The sequence below is a fragment of the Cimex lectularius genome, unplaced genomic scaffold, assembly GCF_000648675.2.
Source record: "Cimex lectularius strain Harlan isolate CLEC.00 unplaced genomic scaffold, Clec_2.1 scaffold65, whole genome shotgun sequence".
NCBI classification, from domain to species: Eukaryota; Metazoa; Arthropoda; class Insecta; order Hemiptera; family Cimicidae; genus Cimex; species Cimex lectularius.
In genome coordinates this window covers 1,208,244-1,225,910 of record NW_019392646.1, presented here as the reverse complement: position 1 = coordinate 1,225,910, position 17,667 = coordinate 1,208,244, and the positions used below count along the sequence as shown (strand labels likewise).

At 33.4% G+C, this 17,667-nt stretch overlaps 1 protein-coding gene across 1 annotated transcript in view; it reads right to left on the bottom strand.

Moving 5' to 3' along the window:
* Positions 1-17,667, bottom strand: part of LOC106674332 (chorion peroxidase) — a 58,339-nt gene that overhangs the window by 33,566 nt on the left and 7,106 nt on the right. Inside the window, exon 2 of the mRNA XM_024230452.1 lies at positions 5,943-6,089. Coding sequence (XP_024086220.1) covers positions 5,943-6,089 — 147 coding nt within the window. The remainder of the gene's footprint in view (positions 1-5,942; positions 6,090-17,667) is intronic.

The following is a 17,667-nucleotide window of genomic DNA, read 5'->3' as shown; positions in this document are numbered from 1 at the left end:
CTATTTTACGTTTATGTGCTTTTAGCATTGTCAAGACGAGAAAACATGATGTAATTAATTATTTATATTTAGCTATCTTTTATTTTAACTTTGTTTCTATTATAATTAACGGGTTATTTTTAAGTTTGATTGAATTTGATATTAATACTGTAATTATCAATCGTCGATTGTTGATTTTTGGCGAATAACGTCGAGGAAGCTCTCTATTTAAGGAAAAATCAATCTCTAGTTAAGTCATTAAGACAATCATGATAAGGAAAGTCAGCCAGTTTGGCAAGCACGAGGCCATGGATCGTCTGATTTACCCAAATAATGAGCAGGATAGTTTCGAAAGAACTACAGTGACACTGGAATCACGGAGGGGTCGGGAAGGTCTCTTCTAGTCACGGAGAAATTATCCCGGCGTCACCTTTCTTAGACATTCTCCAGTTTATTAAAATACCAGTTAGAAACCGTTTTGGACAACGAAATAATCGTCTTAGGGGACGAAGATCATTTGCGATTCCATGACGCAATGGTTCGTAAAGATTTTTGTAAAAAGTCGAACTGGTACGCGTGGGTAGGTCGTTTATCACTACTTAAAAAATATTTCTAATGAAAGAAACATTACATCATCTAGATCGGAGAATACATAATGTGTTGTGCCCTATTTTTCACAAAAACAAACACACAAACAAAAAACACATAGGTTTTACAATTAATTTCTTTACATATACTTACAACACAAATCCACACACACGACATCAATATAAATTTTGATTTATGCTAAGATAAATATTGTAATGATTGCTAAAACTTAAGAACACATAAAAAAATATAGACTAAAAATATAAACTTGACAGGTTGATGTGATGTGATATACTTTTTAGTTTATGAACTTCGCTCCACAGAAAGTTTAACCATGACAGGTAGATAGGCAAGTGGGCAGAGAGATTGAAAGATAGGTTGAAAGCAAAATAAATCGATTTGATAAATACACATATAAGTAGATAAATGCCTTACGCTGTTATATTAATTCACAGGCAGGTAAATTTATGATTCGTGAATCGTGTTAGTCCTTTCAAATTTTCCCTCTTATTTTACCATTTTGCAAGCAGTCATTTCACCCAATACTTTTCATAAAGATTAATTAATTGAAACATTTGGTCAATCGGACCACGAAATATAATGGATTTAATAAGTAAAATGACATATCTTCGCTAAAGCTCTTCGTGGCCATTTCATTTGTTGCTGAGGATCGAATCCTAATTACACATTTGAAAAATGGCAGAAAGGAGGGAAAATTTGAGAGGTAGGTTGATATGGGAAGTTGGTGTCCGAGTAGATCGAAGTCATAGTAGCTCAAGTGACACTGACTTTTTTATCTCAACCAAAACCTTACATAAATATTAATTAATTGAAAGAAGGTAGTTGGTCAATCGGACCACGAAATATAATGGATTTAATAGAAAAGTAAGTTATCGTTGATTTGTATTTTATGTTAGTTTTCTTAGTAATAAATGCGACTTTTGAGTATGTAAATATTGTATTCTATTTATTACAATTTGTTAATTATCCGGTTAATTAGCCTGACGAAATTAATATGCCCAACCTTAGGGCGCCAAAATCTTACGCCAAAAATTTGCATGCTTTAATAATAATATAAGTTTAATATTAAATTAAAAATGGGCGCCACACTGTTTAGCATGTGAAACGGAAACAGCGAACCGTAAAAAATATTAAAAGAAATAGAATAAAATTAACCAAATTGTATTGTGAACTTAACTAGGAAGTAAGGCTTAGGTTTATGTCTCTCTAACAGCTAAGTAGGCTAGACGTGTCAACCTCTCACACTTAATAATTTCGTCAGGCCAACTAACCGGATAATTAACAAATTCCAAGCAAAAAGAATACAATATGTACATACTCAAAAAGAGTCATTTATTACTAAAGAAACTACCATACAAAACAATGATAACATAATTTTTTATGAGTAACACTAAACAAAACGAGAACAAACTTACCGACTAAATGAACTTTATCTTAAAATCTAAATAAATTTTTATTACAAACTAAAATTTCTTGAGAACTAGTGTTCATCTATGCTTCTTGATTGTGACAATGTTGAAAATCCCCGCTTCCAGGAAAACGTGGAGCACCTTCTCCAAAGTTGAATAGGTCCACTGTCGCCTTAGCCGATGAAGGAATTGATTTTTTCTAAAGAACCGGTCAGAGTGTAGTGATATCACTCACACTTGTCTCTCTTGTCCTCCGCCCCGACTCACTCATCTACACTAATCCTAAGCCTGTCCTAGTCTAATTCGCCAACTTTAATTCAGGAGGCATATCCGGTTAAATAATAACGCATACATATTTTGTTAAAATAGTAAGAATCGTTATAAATACATAAAATTTGAATGTGATTTTACATTTTAGTTTTGGTTAAATAAGTTAAGTAACAGTTAGACCAATGTGTAAACAGACAGTTACGTGAATAGATACAAATATTACACATAATATTTTAGACCATTTAATTGTTAGATGAAAGGAACAGATTTTACATTTTACACGTCGTTAAATGGATAATAAGTGAGGTGAAAGTTAGATGTATGTGTTATCCTTACGTTAATCATTAAATTAAGCGAATCGATAATTATTACATACAATATTTTATGGAAAATGTAAGTAGACATTTGAATATAAGAGTCGGTAAAAGAGAGATGGAGAAATGGATAGTTGGTAGATTATTATTTAAAAAATAATTGGATTGATTGATTAGATAGAAAGGAATACAAATGGATAGGTATTTATACGGTAGGATTAGTCCCATGGAACCATTTAAACTTTTTAGATGAAACAAACTGATTTTACATATTATAAATTAATAATAAATTAGGTAATAGATAGAAGTGTAAACTGACAGTTACTTCAAATTAAAAAAAAGACAAATAGATAGAAATATGATAGACAAATGAGTAGAAGAATAGGCAAAAAAATGGATATGTTGATTTTTGGTAGAAATAAATATTACCTACAGGCAGAGATTGGATAGATAGGTTGATAGGCAAATTGGTAGGTAGTTAAACTTGTTGAGTTAGGTCATAATCATTTAACATTTTTAGATGGAAATAATGGGTAATAAGTTTATTGATAGAAGAAAGTCTAAAGAGAAGTTACGTGAATAAAAAAACAGGCAATTACATATCAATATCATTGACATGTGAATAGAAAACAAAGATAAAAGAAAAATAGTGAGATTGGTAAAATATAAATTAGATTATAAAACTGACAAGTGGATAAAACATTAGAAAGATAGAGAGATAGGTGAATGGATATTAATTATAGAGTTTCATTAGTCCATAATCATTTAAAAATTATAGATGAAGCGAACAGATTTTACAATTTACATAAGGTTAAATGGGTAATAATTTAGTTGACAGATGGAAGTATAAATAGTCAGTAGCGTGAATAAAAAACAGACAATAAATATCATAGACATAGAACAATAGGAAAGAGTAAAATGGTGGGATTGATAATTGGTATATTATAATTCATGAAATTACAAACGATTAAATGAAAAGCCTGATGGATGATGAAACTGTAGTTTGGTTTTTTCGATCATTTGGGTCAAACTAACCACTGAATATGGCGAGAAACAAAAACAGATCTGGCAGATCAATACAGCAAGATAAACCAAAATGTGTGGTGATTAGTGACCGTTAATCGATAATTATTCAGAAATCGTGAGATGTAGGTCTCTGGTATGATGTAGGTTTCAGAAAAACATTTTCTTTATCGTGCCAACGTTTCGATCTTAATTGAGATCATCTTCAGAGCCTGGGATTTACAAACATTGTTTACATTTAACAAATACATTTAGGATGTGGAAAAGTGAATTTATACAATGCAAAATATATTTTTTATATTCAACCAAAGTATTTCTTGTATACCAAAGTATTTTCTCTCAACACGACACGCAAGAATGGCACAATTACACAGAAGACAAACACTTTGGGTGAGTAGAAATACTTTGGTTGAATATAAAAAATATATTTTGCATTGTATAAATTCACTTTTCCGCATCCTAAATGTATTTGTTAAATGTAAACAATGTTTGTAAATCCCAGGCTCTGAAGATGATCTCAAAAGTTCGAAACGTTGGCACGATAAGGAAAATGTTTTTCTTAAACCTACATCACACCAGACCGCATCTCACGATTTCTGAAAAATAAACCAAAATAATCGTAAACGACAAATTAACTTTTAAAATATATAGACAACAGGATAGAAAAGTTAGTTTAATTTAGACTAATTATGAATATTAGGTTGAATTGAAAGAAATAGGTTAAATAATATAATAATATACCTCTTAAACTGTTTCTGTTAAGCAAGGTTGGATTTACTTATGATAAACTATGTGACCTATATCTTAAGAAGTGATTAAGGCTAATGATAGCAGTTTAATGTAGTTAGGTGATTAATTGATTCATTTCTCTATTTCAGAGCTCAGAAGTCAACCCCCTCATCAGGCTTTATTACAATAGTAAAAGTTCAAAAGGTTAACAATAGAATTCGATTATCTTTGAGTAAGATTTGAACTCTAAAATGTATGATTGTTTCAAGGTTTGTCAGGAACTTTTGGCAGGAGCTTTTGATGTATATTTTTTTATTGTATTAAGGCTTGATTAAGGCTCGTAGGTGGGCTCGGGAATGCATAGCCAGAAATAAATTTGGTTAAAGAAGTTTTATAAGTACCTAACTATATTGAAAAAAAAGAACGAAGCTGGTGAAGCTAAGAATTGGAAGTTAGGTTAATCGTTGCATCGAGAATATATTTAAGTTAAATATATTCTGCATTATAAATCCCGAATACATGTTTCGGATCTTGTTTCTTCGTTACTATCTTATCTACAATTTTTCTTCTAAGTGCTAATGTTAAAAACTAAAGATAATGTAGGAAAAAAGAAAACACTTTGAGGTACCAACACGTATACTAGAATTACCACTCGAACTGATTTTTTCTTTCTGGCTAGACGCGTGAGTCGATTATAGAAAATTGAACTCCCTTGGCCCAGATGAATCAGTAAAGATTTCAACGCCGCAACACGCCAAGGCGCGTACCTGGCGAAACCGGGCGGATTATACACCTCAAAGCCAGGACAGTTTGTTGCGTTGGCCAATAAAATGCTCAAATGCTCCAAGGATGGCGGATGAGGCAAGAAGTAAAATTTATGGTTTTGCCAAATAATAGTTCGTGGCTCAATCCACCCGACCCATTTGTATTTTATAACGGGCCCAATAAACAAATACGGCGTGTTGCTTTTATTTTGTAATTCCAACATGCCTCAGTTGGCCAAGCCAGTAAATTTGTCGAATTCTGTTAGCAATTAGATTAAAATCTAAGTCAGAATTTTTTAAGTTTTACGTATATTATGTTTGATCAGCATTTAGTATTCTTTTCTATCTTCAAAGTGATATTGTTTGTCAAATCGTCTACGCTATTAAAAAAATTACTATTCAATTTAGATCCTGACACTCAAACACATTTGAATTTAAGTGGTCAATTAACCAATTCAAATATGCATAAGTGGGATGCAACATAGGGCACAAAGGGTGCTTATTGTTCCTAATTTGGCTAGAAAACATTATTATAATGCAAATGACAAGGGATATTGTTCAACAATACGTATTTAAAATCGCTTACGAAGAAAGTTTTATGTAATTCTCATAAGCGATCTCAAAAGATTCGTTGTTGATCGTAAGGTAATTGATCAAATTTTACCATCATCTAAGTTTATTGTTTAAATATTTTAAGAAAAACATAGCAAATCAATTTTCTCAAAGCTTTGAAAGTGTTCCGGTTCGAAAATGTTTCAAGAAACAAGGGCTCCATCACCGTACGAGGCAACTTTGCATACGAATCATTCTAAAATCCGTTGTAATTCTATTTCAAAACTACTTACAAAACGCCGGCGAGCAGGTTTGCATCAGAATCCTGATTAAGGACGAGAGCGCATTGTGAAGGATCAAAAGAAGGATCGAAGCCCGTGTACTGTATTGAGGTGAGGGCTTGAAAAAGGCCGACGAACAGCCAGCCTCCCGCTATCAATCTGCAACAGAAAATAAAATAAACAATTTGTAGAATAATAAAAAGAAAATATTTGTACAAGGCTATTTTTAAAATTTTTTAAAATAACAGTTCATCCCAGTGATATGTATAAATATAAGTCCTGTTTTTTCTTCATTCATTGCATTTCGTTAGTTTAAACGCTCTTGTGCAAAAAGAAAACCATCTCAGATTTGGCGAGAATGTAATCGACGTCATATTTACTCGAGTTCTTTCCATACCATCCCACTTTTTATTTTCAATTACATAATCTCCTCTTTAGAAAAAATATTATACCAACACTTTATCTTTTTCATTCAATGAGGGTTGGTATTATGAAGTTTTAAATATTAACAATGTTATATGATTAATATTTAGCTCTGTTAAAGGTGAACAAGAAAATTATAACAATTGGACTTAATCCTTAAACGCAAATTGTGTATACTTTCAAATAACTAATGAAAATTGATTAATTATCTTGCGATAAAATGTAAATTTTTATATTCTTCGGTAGTTAAATATTTTTTATATGATGTTCATGGATATTGTTTTCTTCCCTCAGCATAGTAAACCTGCGCTGAGAGCGTTTAATTCATCATCTGCTCCATTAGATGGCTGAATTTCTCTTGAACCAATGAGGCTTTCAAAAATAAAAAATAAAATACGTGTTTAATATTTTTTAGTCTAGTTTCAAATTTTACCTTTTTTTGAAGAAATATAATAGTGTACCTCGGGCTCAGTTCAACTTCAAAATTTTGGTTTGCTATTTATAAATCACATTTCATGTTCGAATTGCTTGTTCGAAATTTACTCTTTTTAACCACTATTCACCGGTGCGCAGAGCGATTTCGAGTCAGGGGAGATGGATCGAAAAGCAAATTCTATATTTTTCCGCAGTTCTACATCTGAGGATTATGACTGGCACACTGTAGACACTGTTTTTTAAATTGCTCCACAGAAAATATAGACAAATGGAGTTAAATCGGGTGACAGAAGTGGCCAACAGATCGGGCCAAGAGCACGTAGCCGGAAGTGGAAGAAGAAAGAATTGTGTGCGGAGCGTCCATCAAGCTCGAGAATCATTCTTTGTCGTTGTAAGAGAAGAACGTCATCTATTAGTGTTGGTAAAACCTTCCACAAAAAATTGAGGAGCTGAGCACCATTTAAATTATTTTGTTAGAATAAGGCGTAATTAATTTATTTGCGAAAAGTCCGCACCAAACGTTGATACTGTGAACCGCCTGATGATGACAAGAGTATGAAATTCTCGGATTTTCCTCTGCCCACTTCGAAAATTTCAACGGATTAGAATGCTATTAGAGCCCAGAGGTGAACTAGGATTCATCAGTTCAAAGGATGTGTGGAAGAACGTTTTCTTCGGCTTCCCAAATCGGCGTTTGTGCACGGAAGATTAGACGACTGTCTTAATTAGAGTCCCGAAATCCCTGGACAAGATGAGAGCGATACGGCTTAAAATTGTAAGCCCGGAGTACTTTTCTACTAATTTTATTTTTTGGAAAATCTAAAACCCTTCTACCATTTAGGAGGGAGGAATTCAGATTGGGCGTCGGTGGCTGCAACGTTTAAGGCGTTGACACGGCGCTCATCACTGCAAGGTAAAGGTTCCGGGTTCGAATCCAGCGGACCTGCATTCAAACCCAACATATTCACAAATGGGCTTTTTTTCAAAAACGCCGGCATTCCGAGGGTTGATATAACCTCTGCTGTTGCGAACCCTCGTAAAAAAATTCAGATTTTCGCGAACATTCAGGAAAATATTCTGTTCCTCGTCGAAATTACGCTGCCAGTTTAAGGCCAATTTAAAATCTACGATGGTTTTCAGCGTAAAAAAATCCTTTAAAATGAGGTATTGGTTCGTATTTAAAATTTCGAAGTTGAACTGGGCCTGAGGACCTTGTATGTTTTTTTTTTTTCAAAAATGTAGACATTTGAAACTAGACTAAAAAAATATTAAAAGCGTATTTTTTGTTTGTTTGGTAGCGTTATTGGTTCAAGAGACATTAAGCCGGCCATCTAAAAAGGACACCCTGCGTACGGTAAAAATTTATTCATATAATTTATTATTACAAACAAAGAAAATGATGGTGAATTAAATAAGTTCAGCGAATTAATGCGTAAAGCGACGTTCGTTAGTTATTATGTACCCTCTTTTTTATAGTTATATAAAAATAATAAAATAATTATAATTTTTCAAAATCTATTATGTTAGGGAAATTGTTGACGGCCAGACATCTCTTTGCAGTGTAATGGCTCTTTCCATATTCATTCTCTCGTCTTTAAAATTTTAAAATCTTCATATGTGCCCCCATATTTTTGGCCCTTAGTTACTGCATGTGTTGTATTATCTATGTTGTGGAATCCCTAAAGATATGAGCTGTGGTTTCTACGGTAAATGCCTGTGCATCTTCCATGCGAGATGTATATCCATTTCTAGGCGCGATTTTATTGTTGGGAAAAAATTCTTTGTGAGTTCTCAATCAGTAGTTTCCATCCGCAAGATCTTCCATCGCTGGTCTGACTCCAGATATAATTGTGGCATGTTGCCGTAGCTGATCTGAAGCTTCTGATACATGAGAGAGAGCTACCTGGGTACATAAGAGAGCAACCATAGCAATTTAACTAAGTAATTTAATGACCAAAAGCTTTGGTTCTGTTCTACATAAAAAAGAACCCGAAAAAACATAATAATATTAACAGTATTATATTTTCTTCTTGTAAAATGTGAATTCAGACGTTTAGACACTTATTCGAGTCGTGCGACGTGAAGACAGCCTGCTTGAAAATAGCAAGGCCAGACGGTCCCAACTGTCAGAACACGCTGAAAAACACCGTTTTACGGAAAAATTACGTAAATGTACTTTAACAGCGTACGAGATAAGCTGATTTTATTTAGCGATTGCCAATTGCGTGTTAATGATGTTGGTAACCTGTTTTAAATTCAGTTTACCTCATACGATCGTTACAGAAAAGACATTTAAAATTAAAGTCAGGTATAAATCGACATAATCGATGAGCTCCAAGTAACAAGCTAATAAGACGCCGTTGAAAGTCGTCTATTCAACTTTTTATGTCCGAGGGACGTTAATGCCGTGTAATGGTACGGATTTATGTCAAATCGGGAAAAATACTGCTGACAGAGAAGGACAAAGCGCTTGCGACATTCCGATCCTTCTAATATGTTCTCTCGAATGCTAATTAAGTAACACAGCAATCTGTTATCAGTCAAGAAAATTGGCAGATTAAGACATACGAAGGAATTGCCTTCCTGTCCGATTTATTTCCCTCTAGGAGATTATAATTTTCAAAAAGTTTCTAAATTTTGTTCATGTCATGGTGTTGTAAAATGATAGATTTTACTGCTTAGTCTTCCTTCGGCGTTGAATAGTGCAAATTTCATACCGCTTGGACTTGGACCTTTGATGGAAAACGAAGCCGTAGTGGTGCCATCCAAAAACCTCTTCGTCGGGCCATGTGGTCGACATACACTTTTTCTATCATTGACAGCACACTTACAGATCAATGAATTCGTTTTTTTAATGAATTTGTTTTGCGTCGGTATTTCCATCTGCCATGTTTTCTTTAACATAAAGTTAAAAACAAAATTACCCAAGACCTGTTTTGCTCGGCGTACTACTTACTTAAATATAACATTCCTTGCCCGAATCCTAAATTCACTTTCTCGTTTTTGCAATGCAAAGACAACCTTCTTAAAATAAAACCGTAAATAATGAAAAGTTTGAATATTAGTGGATATAATGGTTTTGACTTTCACGATATTTATGTAATAAAAATAAATAAAAAATTTTAACTAAAGAAAAAAGACAGTTATAATCTTTCAGATACATTGGTAAAATTCGAATCCGTTCCTTCCAACTCTAAAATTTAAGTTTCGAAGTATGGTCCTAATTTTAAAGATATTCTGAATACCAACCGACGAATTAATATCGTTCCTATAGCAGTCTTTTTAAAATTCAATTTACAAATAGTCCCTTAAACATTGATTCTTGTGATAGCGTAATTTGTCCATTTTTGAAATTTTAATTTTGTAAAAAGCGATGTTTGCGGACAGATTAATTTTTTTATTAAATAGCAAAAAAGTATCAGCAGATCCAACTTATAACATTTCCTTCGACAATGACTTTTTTATTGCTGTAACAAATTAGTAATAAACAATAAAATAAGGAAATTAACTAATGAATTTTATTCTAGCAATTCACATTGACATGAAACGGGAGGGGAGTATTATAACATGGATATGTTTTTGAGCTGTATAAAAAAATTTTTTGCATGACCACCTACTATAAAATAGAATTTGAATATTCTAACAATCATTATTGAGGTTTTTTTAAAATAAATATATGATTCTAAGACGAATTAAGTTTACTTGCAATATATTTTTTCTTAGATGTTCTAAATTAATTTATTTTAGATTATTTTATGTATGTTTAACTAATGAACAGTTATCATTAGTGTATTTGTTAATATTTATAATCTTGTGTACCAATGGAGTTTTTCCTGTTAATATGAATGCATTATGGTTTTTCGTGGTTCTAAATACTATTGGATTGTCTGTTTAATAAACGAACCCAATAAACGCTGGCGATTAATCTGAATATTGCTTCTGCTTGGCTACAATTCATATTTGTTTTCATAATTTATGCCTTTCTGAACGACTGTATTTCGTTTATAACCGTCCTGGCAAAATGAATCGGTGAAAAATTCAAATAGAAGGAGGTAAATCTTTTAAAAGTTTTCTCCTCAAAGGAAACGTCCTGTTAAATCAAATAATACAAGTCAAAATAATTATTTCCGCCCGTGTGGTACCTTTTTAAAAAGGGTACAGTTTAATTGCAAACCCTATTGAATAATTCAAGAATGCCGAACATAAAAATGAAACAGATCAAACTGATTTATACGTAAAGGTTTAAAAGGGTTTTTTCAATAAATAACGAACAGGGCGTGTAACTAGCAGGTCGGGCGGATAAATCATCTCGGATTGACCATTTATAGGTAAATAGAACTTGCTCGGATGAATATAATCCACTGCGACCCTCCGCACGCCTTATTTGTATCTCGAGTCGATAATTAAATCTTGTTCTTCACCATGTAATTTTCAGATAAATCGCGTTAACCTTTAACTGAACAACAGATTGATTAAAAGGTCCAAACATGATGTACAAAAGTTATTACTGTCTATCGAAAATTTCACTTTTTCCCTGAGGTTTACACCAGCATTGAAACTTCTGCCAAAAAAGGTGATGTTTTGAAGGAATTCTTTTTCTCTCCCTACTTACAAAATAAAGAAAAACAAGAACAAAAATTTAATAACTGATAGGCATACATGAGAAAAATAACATTTTATTTTTCAAACTGAACAATTTTTTTAGTACAATAGATCTTGAAAAAATGTTTTGTGGTTCATTCATGAATTTCAAATAATCTATCGTAATTTTATGTGTTAATCTAATGTGTTGGTATTATCCGTTTTTATCACACAAGAACATTTCAATCAGGGGAGATAATAATAATAATTACTCAGCTTTTACTCATTATACTGTCAGTTTGAATTTAATTGATATTTTCGTGCGTGTTATAGAAATTATTATAAACTAAAGATGTTTGTATATTATTACATGTTTTTCTTAATACATCTGCAGAGATTTATTGATACATTTTTTAATTAGAATAGCAGACAGGTTCTACTTAACTGTTGGAGGTAGACTGGAGCGTGTTACAGCAGTGTTAATTCGGTTGTAAATTTGGAAAGCGAATGGGAATCGGTTGATTTTGATACAATTAACATTGGCCATATGTTTAATTTGCCATCAAGATGATAAAAGAACACACACATTGTTCGAAAAAGACCTTTTGCAAATGCCAAGGCGAAGGAACTTTTAAATCAAAAACCCAGGGGCGTTCACGATCTGTGATTTCCGGATCCTGTTATATCTCCCGGAAAACGCCCTTAATTTTAAATACATTTTCTCTCGTAAAATAGGCGACCTCCGATTTCAATGATTTTATGACCAGTTATATATTTTTTAAAAACATATTGATATTTTGAGAGTGATCTTTGTTTAGTAAGGAAAATTTTAACAGACAATTTCGTTCTGGTAGAATAAAACACCAACGAACAGGAAGAAAAGTATTTTATCTTGTCCAGAATACAGTTGGTTATGTACGTTTTCAAAACTAATGGTTTGGCTCACCCTCACCTAATCAATGGTTAGTATAATTTCTTAACCTTACAGATTCTCAATATTTAATTAATTAAATTGAGCCAAATTTATTACAAAAATATTCAAATGAGACTAAAATTTATAATCAAATTTTAAAAGAATTCACAAATATCGCACACACTCACATGAAAAGTAATTCCACTCAACAAAATAAAATTTTAGAGAACAAATGGAAGTTTGCTTTTTTGACTTATGTATTAAGTACACGCCATTTTGGTTGACAATCATCATCCATCAATTCTGTCTTTCTTTTCTCTAAGACTTAAGCGAAATCACAAAACTGAAAATCCATCTGTATTACTCATAAAAAACTACCCCTTTTTTAGTTGACACTTTTCTAGTATATATTGCAGTTTCTTTCTTGGTGGTTGACAATAAATTTAGAATCAGTTTGTCCACGTGATGTAAAAGTAATTTTGCAAATAAATATGCAAATAAACTCTAAATCGAGAATGTATCAATACTCTAAATTGCGATTATTCATCTCTTGACACGCAGGAATATTGTATTAAATAGATACTTGGTTATTATAACAACAATAAAATATAAATTTCAGTGACCAAACTAAAGATGTGTCTCCAGAACAGCATAAATTTCTTCACTAAACAAGAAAAAAACTGATGTAACGAAATGTGCCACTTTTCCCATTAAGTACTCACCCCGATGCTTTAAAGCTCTTCACAGGACTAAAATATGCCACTTTTCGTGTAAGGTGACAGTACGTTCCCGCCAATTCAAAATATAGTGCTGCTAAGGGTCCACCTACAGATGTGTCAGTTTTCTTGATAGTAAAAGTGTAAAAATCCGGTTTTTATAATTTTTCGACTTGTGACACTTTTCTAGTGGGTGAGCGATATGCTACCAAATTGTTTCATATTTGTAAAATTTCTTGGGTATTCTGGTTTTATTCGAACGGATAAAGGCTGATCCCACTTTAATTTTCAGTTCGATTGGAGGTACTTGACAGTGACAAAAGTAGAACCTGGCTGAAAATTGATCATCTTTACTTCTCCAACTTTGCTGCAGTTTTTAGGTGCTAACATACTTCAAATTCCCACCAATCCTTTTCCAATGAATCAGTCAGGTGTGAAATAACGAAAAACTGTAATGATTACAGCTAGAATGTCGAAACAAATTGGAAACCAATATATTTAAATGTAAAAGAGATGGACTCGTTGTGTAAGAACGAGTCAAAGAACACGCGAACATCTCGGATAGGCGGACTCGATGCAATCAATTTAGGCCGACTGCTGTTGACGTTGACCACACAGGTCGAATCGACAACCTGTATTATTTTTCAGACCGCACCGATAAGTTTGACGTTTTCCGCTTGATTTCTTCACCTCGGTCTAAACCGGGCTGGACCAGATTTTTGGCCCGGTCGGCAGGACGTATGCGGTGCAGGTGCAACTCTTGCAGCCCGTCGGCAGGGGTTGGTAAACCGGACGATCGGCGATTGGACGAGACCGAAAGGTGTCAAGGTGACCCGAAGAATGAAATCCGTGATAGTGATGAAACACGACGGCCAATTAGAATAGGTGCTGGTAATTAAATGACCACGCCTCGGCTCCCTCGATTATTGACTACAGCTGTACGTATATTCACATTTTGAACCATTCTGGGCTAGGATTCCGACAATTGATGCGATGGGTGATATGAGAAACAATTGCTGCTCATTGTGTTTCATCTAGTGATAAGGAAATTGGCAAAACAACTCTCGCGTATGTTTGAATGCAATAAGTACAATATACGCAAATAGGAACTTTTGAATAGTTATTACATATTAGCATTTCTATTGTTCCCATTTTATTGAAATAGGCAAGAAAGATATATTAAAATTACGTAAATTTTTTGTAATAATAGTAATCAAATTACATCTGCACTGCCATTCAATATGTCTCTCGACTGCTTACTGTTGTTCCTTTATATTTTTATTCTGTGTTCTTTCTCGCACACGCAGATTCTTTCTCACTTCTCTCTCTCNCTGACTTTTTTATCTCAACTAATACTTTATATAAAGAATAATCTCTCTCTCTCAATTAACTTCTATGGTTATGTAGGACAACATTAAAACAATTTACCGATATTTCGATGAGTTCTGTTTTCCCACTATTGACCTAAAGTGAATTAATACGACGCATTATTTTAAAACATTATCTTTTTAAAAAATTAATATATTTTATTAAATACGTATGAGGATGGAAGCAACAAGCAGAATAGGTAAGCTTTTTTTCTCTGCAAATATATATAGATTGAATTTTTCAAATTTATTAACACATCTGTATTTTATTGGCCTAATAAGACATAAAACAATATTTTTTTATATATTTAGTTTCTGAAAAAGCTAAGGAACAAAAGAAAATTTTAAGTTTGGTTAATATGTACTCGTAGTATATATAAATTGATTTTTCGATCGTTTGGATAAATAAAATATAATGACCGTCGTTTCCCAAGCTATTATATTTACATATAGAAAATTAGAACCATTAATTAACATCATTGTTTCTTGCTTACCTCGCTCTTTAATGTGATAACAATTTAAGATATCTCATTGAAAACCTGTCATGAATGATTTTGACAAAATATTATTTAATTAACAGTCTGTTTCATTTTTTAACCCAGGAAAGTAGAGCAAGTAGAAATTAGATTCGATGCAGTTATGCAGAAAAGACTAGTCTCGTGGTGTATGCGGAATGCATGTGCATTGTTACACGCACGTATTCGCTAAGAGTCAGTAGCTGACGTCTATTGATATATAAAACTGTTTTCTTCGTTTGGGAAAATGTTACTTGGTTAACAATTGTTGCGAAATGTTTCTAGGCGATGGGATTTTTTGCGTGACATTGCGAAATGTAGCTCATTAGTTGTAGTAAGATTCGCAGTAAGACCGGGAGATTTCTTTTGAGTTTTTGACAAAAAGCGTTTTGTTATCTGTACTATCTTCCTCGTGTGAAACTTTATCTAATTCAGTTGAATCTTCGCGGAATCGTGAAATTGTCATTATTTATTTTGGACACGCTGCCCTAAGAGAGACTTTTTTGTAGGCGGAGTTGTATAACGATTTAATGATTACCTATTGATTACAATACTTTCTAATCGCACCTATTGTTCTCTTTGGAATAACCAGCTGGGGTTTAATTATCCGGCGAGTTTTGCAAAACGACGAGACATACGGTGTTTCCAGTCATAAAGATCTGAACTGAAAATGTGAATATATACGTTTTCGACTGTATCTATCCAGCATAAATAAACTGCATAAATAATAACTTGTATGAAACATACTTTCTTTCGAGTTTGTCTGAGTGCATTTAACTGTGGCAAAAAATTCGATGACTATTTTCAATTCACTAGTTTCGTGGTCCGCTTGACCAATTAATATCTTACAATTAATTAAGGTTTTCAGTTGAGATAAAAAGTCAATGGCACAAGCGGGATTCGAACCCACGATCTTCGGCTTGATACGCCGCTGCTCTACCACTTGAGCTATCGTGACCTCGATCCACTCGGACACCAACCTTCCACTTTTTTATCTCAACTGAAAACCTTAATTAATTGTAAGATATTAATTGGTCCAGCGGACCGCGCAAGTAGTGAATTTAATAAGTTTAAAGTGAAGTATACTTCACTAAAGCTCTCCGTGGCCATTTCATTTGACGCCGAGAATCAAATTGATTACACGACATTTGAAAAATGGCAAAAAGGAGGGAAAATTCAAAAGGTGTGGTTGAGATGAGTCGTTGGTGTCCGAGTGGATCGAGGTCACGATAGCTCAACTGGTAGAGCAGCGGCGTATCAAGCCGAAGATCGTGGGTTCGAATCCCGCTCCTGCCATTGACTTTTTTATCTCAACTGAAAACCTCAATTAATTGTAAACTATTTTCAATATTCATTGGCATAAGATCTGTGAAAACAATATCACATAGTGTAAAAAATATTAAAGTACCAACTCCCGAATTTTGATTATGAATTAGATCATTTTGAGGTTTCAGCGTCAATTGCATGCAGAAGAAAGAATTGTGGTCGAATGCGGCATTAATTTTTTCATATGGAACCCTTTTCACTACTCCCGGTCTGCTGTCGGACGTAAAGTTCACCTTCCTGACAGGACTTCGTACTTGAAAATTACTTGCATTATATATAAAGTATTTGGTTGATGGTAAATTTATAAATTGATGAAAAATCCTGTCCCTCCTGTTTTATAACCACTTAAGGAAAAAAAATAAGAGTAAATATCTCAAATATCTCTTCACCACAATTAGTACTCCCAACTAGAAACGTTCATGATTTAGTAAATTCATTAGAGTTCGTGGTCCGATTGACCGAATTAGGTTTTCCAATTAATTAATCTTTATATAAGTTATTGGTTGAGGTTATTGTAAAATACGTTTTTCACGACGACCCTCGACTAAATACGGTCAATCGGATCACGAACTCTAATGAATTTAATAAGTAAACTGAAGTATATTTTCACGAATGCTCTCCGTGGCCATTTCATTTGTCTCCGAGAATCTAATAGATTACACGACATTTGAAAAATGGCAAAAAGGAAAGAAAATTCGAAAGGTGTGGTTGAGATGGGAAGTTAGTGACCGAGTGGAACGAAGTCACGATAACTCAAGTGGTAGAGCAGCGGCGTATTTATCTGAGGGTCGTGGGTTCGAATCCCGCTCGTGACACTGACTTTTTTATCTCAACTAATACTTTATATAAAGAATAATTATTTAGTAAATTTACCAGATTTATATTTTCTTTCGTTGTATGAATGACCAAAATGTCTCAAATAATATTTACTTTCTTTTTCCGGCAGTAGTTAGCTCGTAAATTTAGCTATTAAAATCCTACCGTGAACACGACTAAGTTTGTAAATATAACGGCTAATTGCACCTATTCCTGGAACAGGTTCGAATTGAATGAATGAATGACTGACACATCGGGACCTGTTCCGACGGCTGCCAGATTTTATAACATCACGTTCCATATGAAAAGTTCCTTGCACACAGAAATTCTGCAAACCTTTACCTGTCGTGCTTCGTTAAAGAAGTGTGCTTTATTTGGGAGCATTGGCACAAATTGTCCCACAGTTGCACAATTTACAAACAGGAGAAGTAAGCGTATTTTTGTATTGGAATAAAATGTTGCACAACGGATCGAACGACTAAACTTGTTTAAAGGCCTGAATAAAAATCTGTCTTTGTCCTCACAATGCAACCGGTGTAGATTGAGAAATGATAATGTTCGTTTGATCAGGAATGAGCAAGATTGATCGTTTCTTCGTTTCATTGGAACTAAAGGTGTTCATCCATTGGGACTATATACATTTAA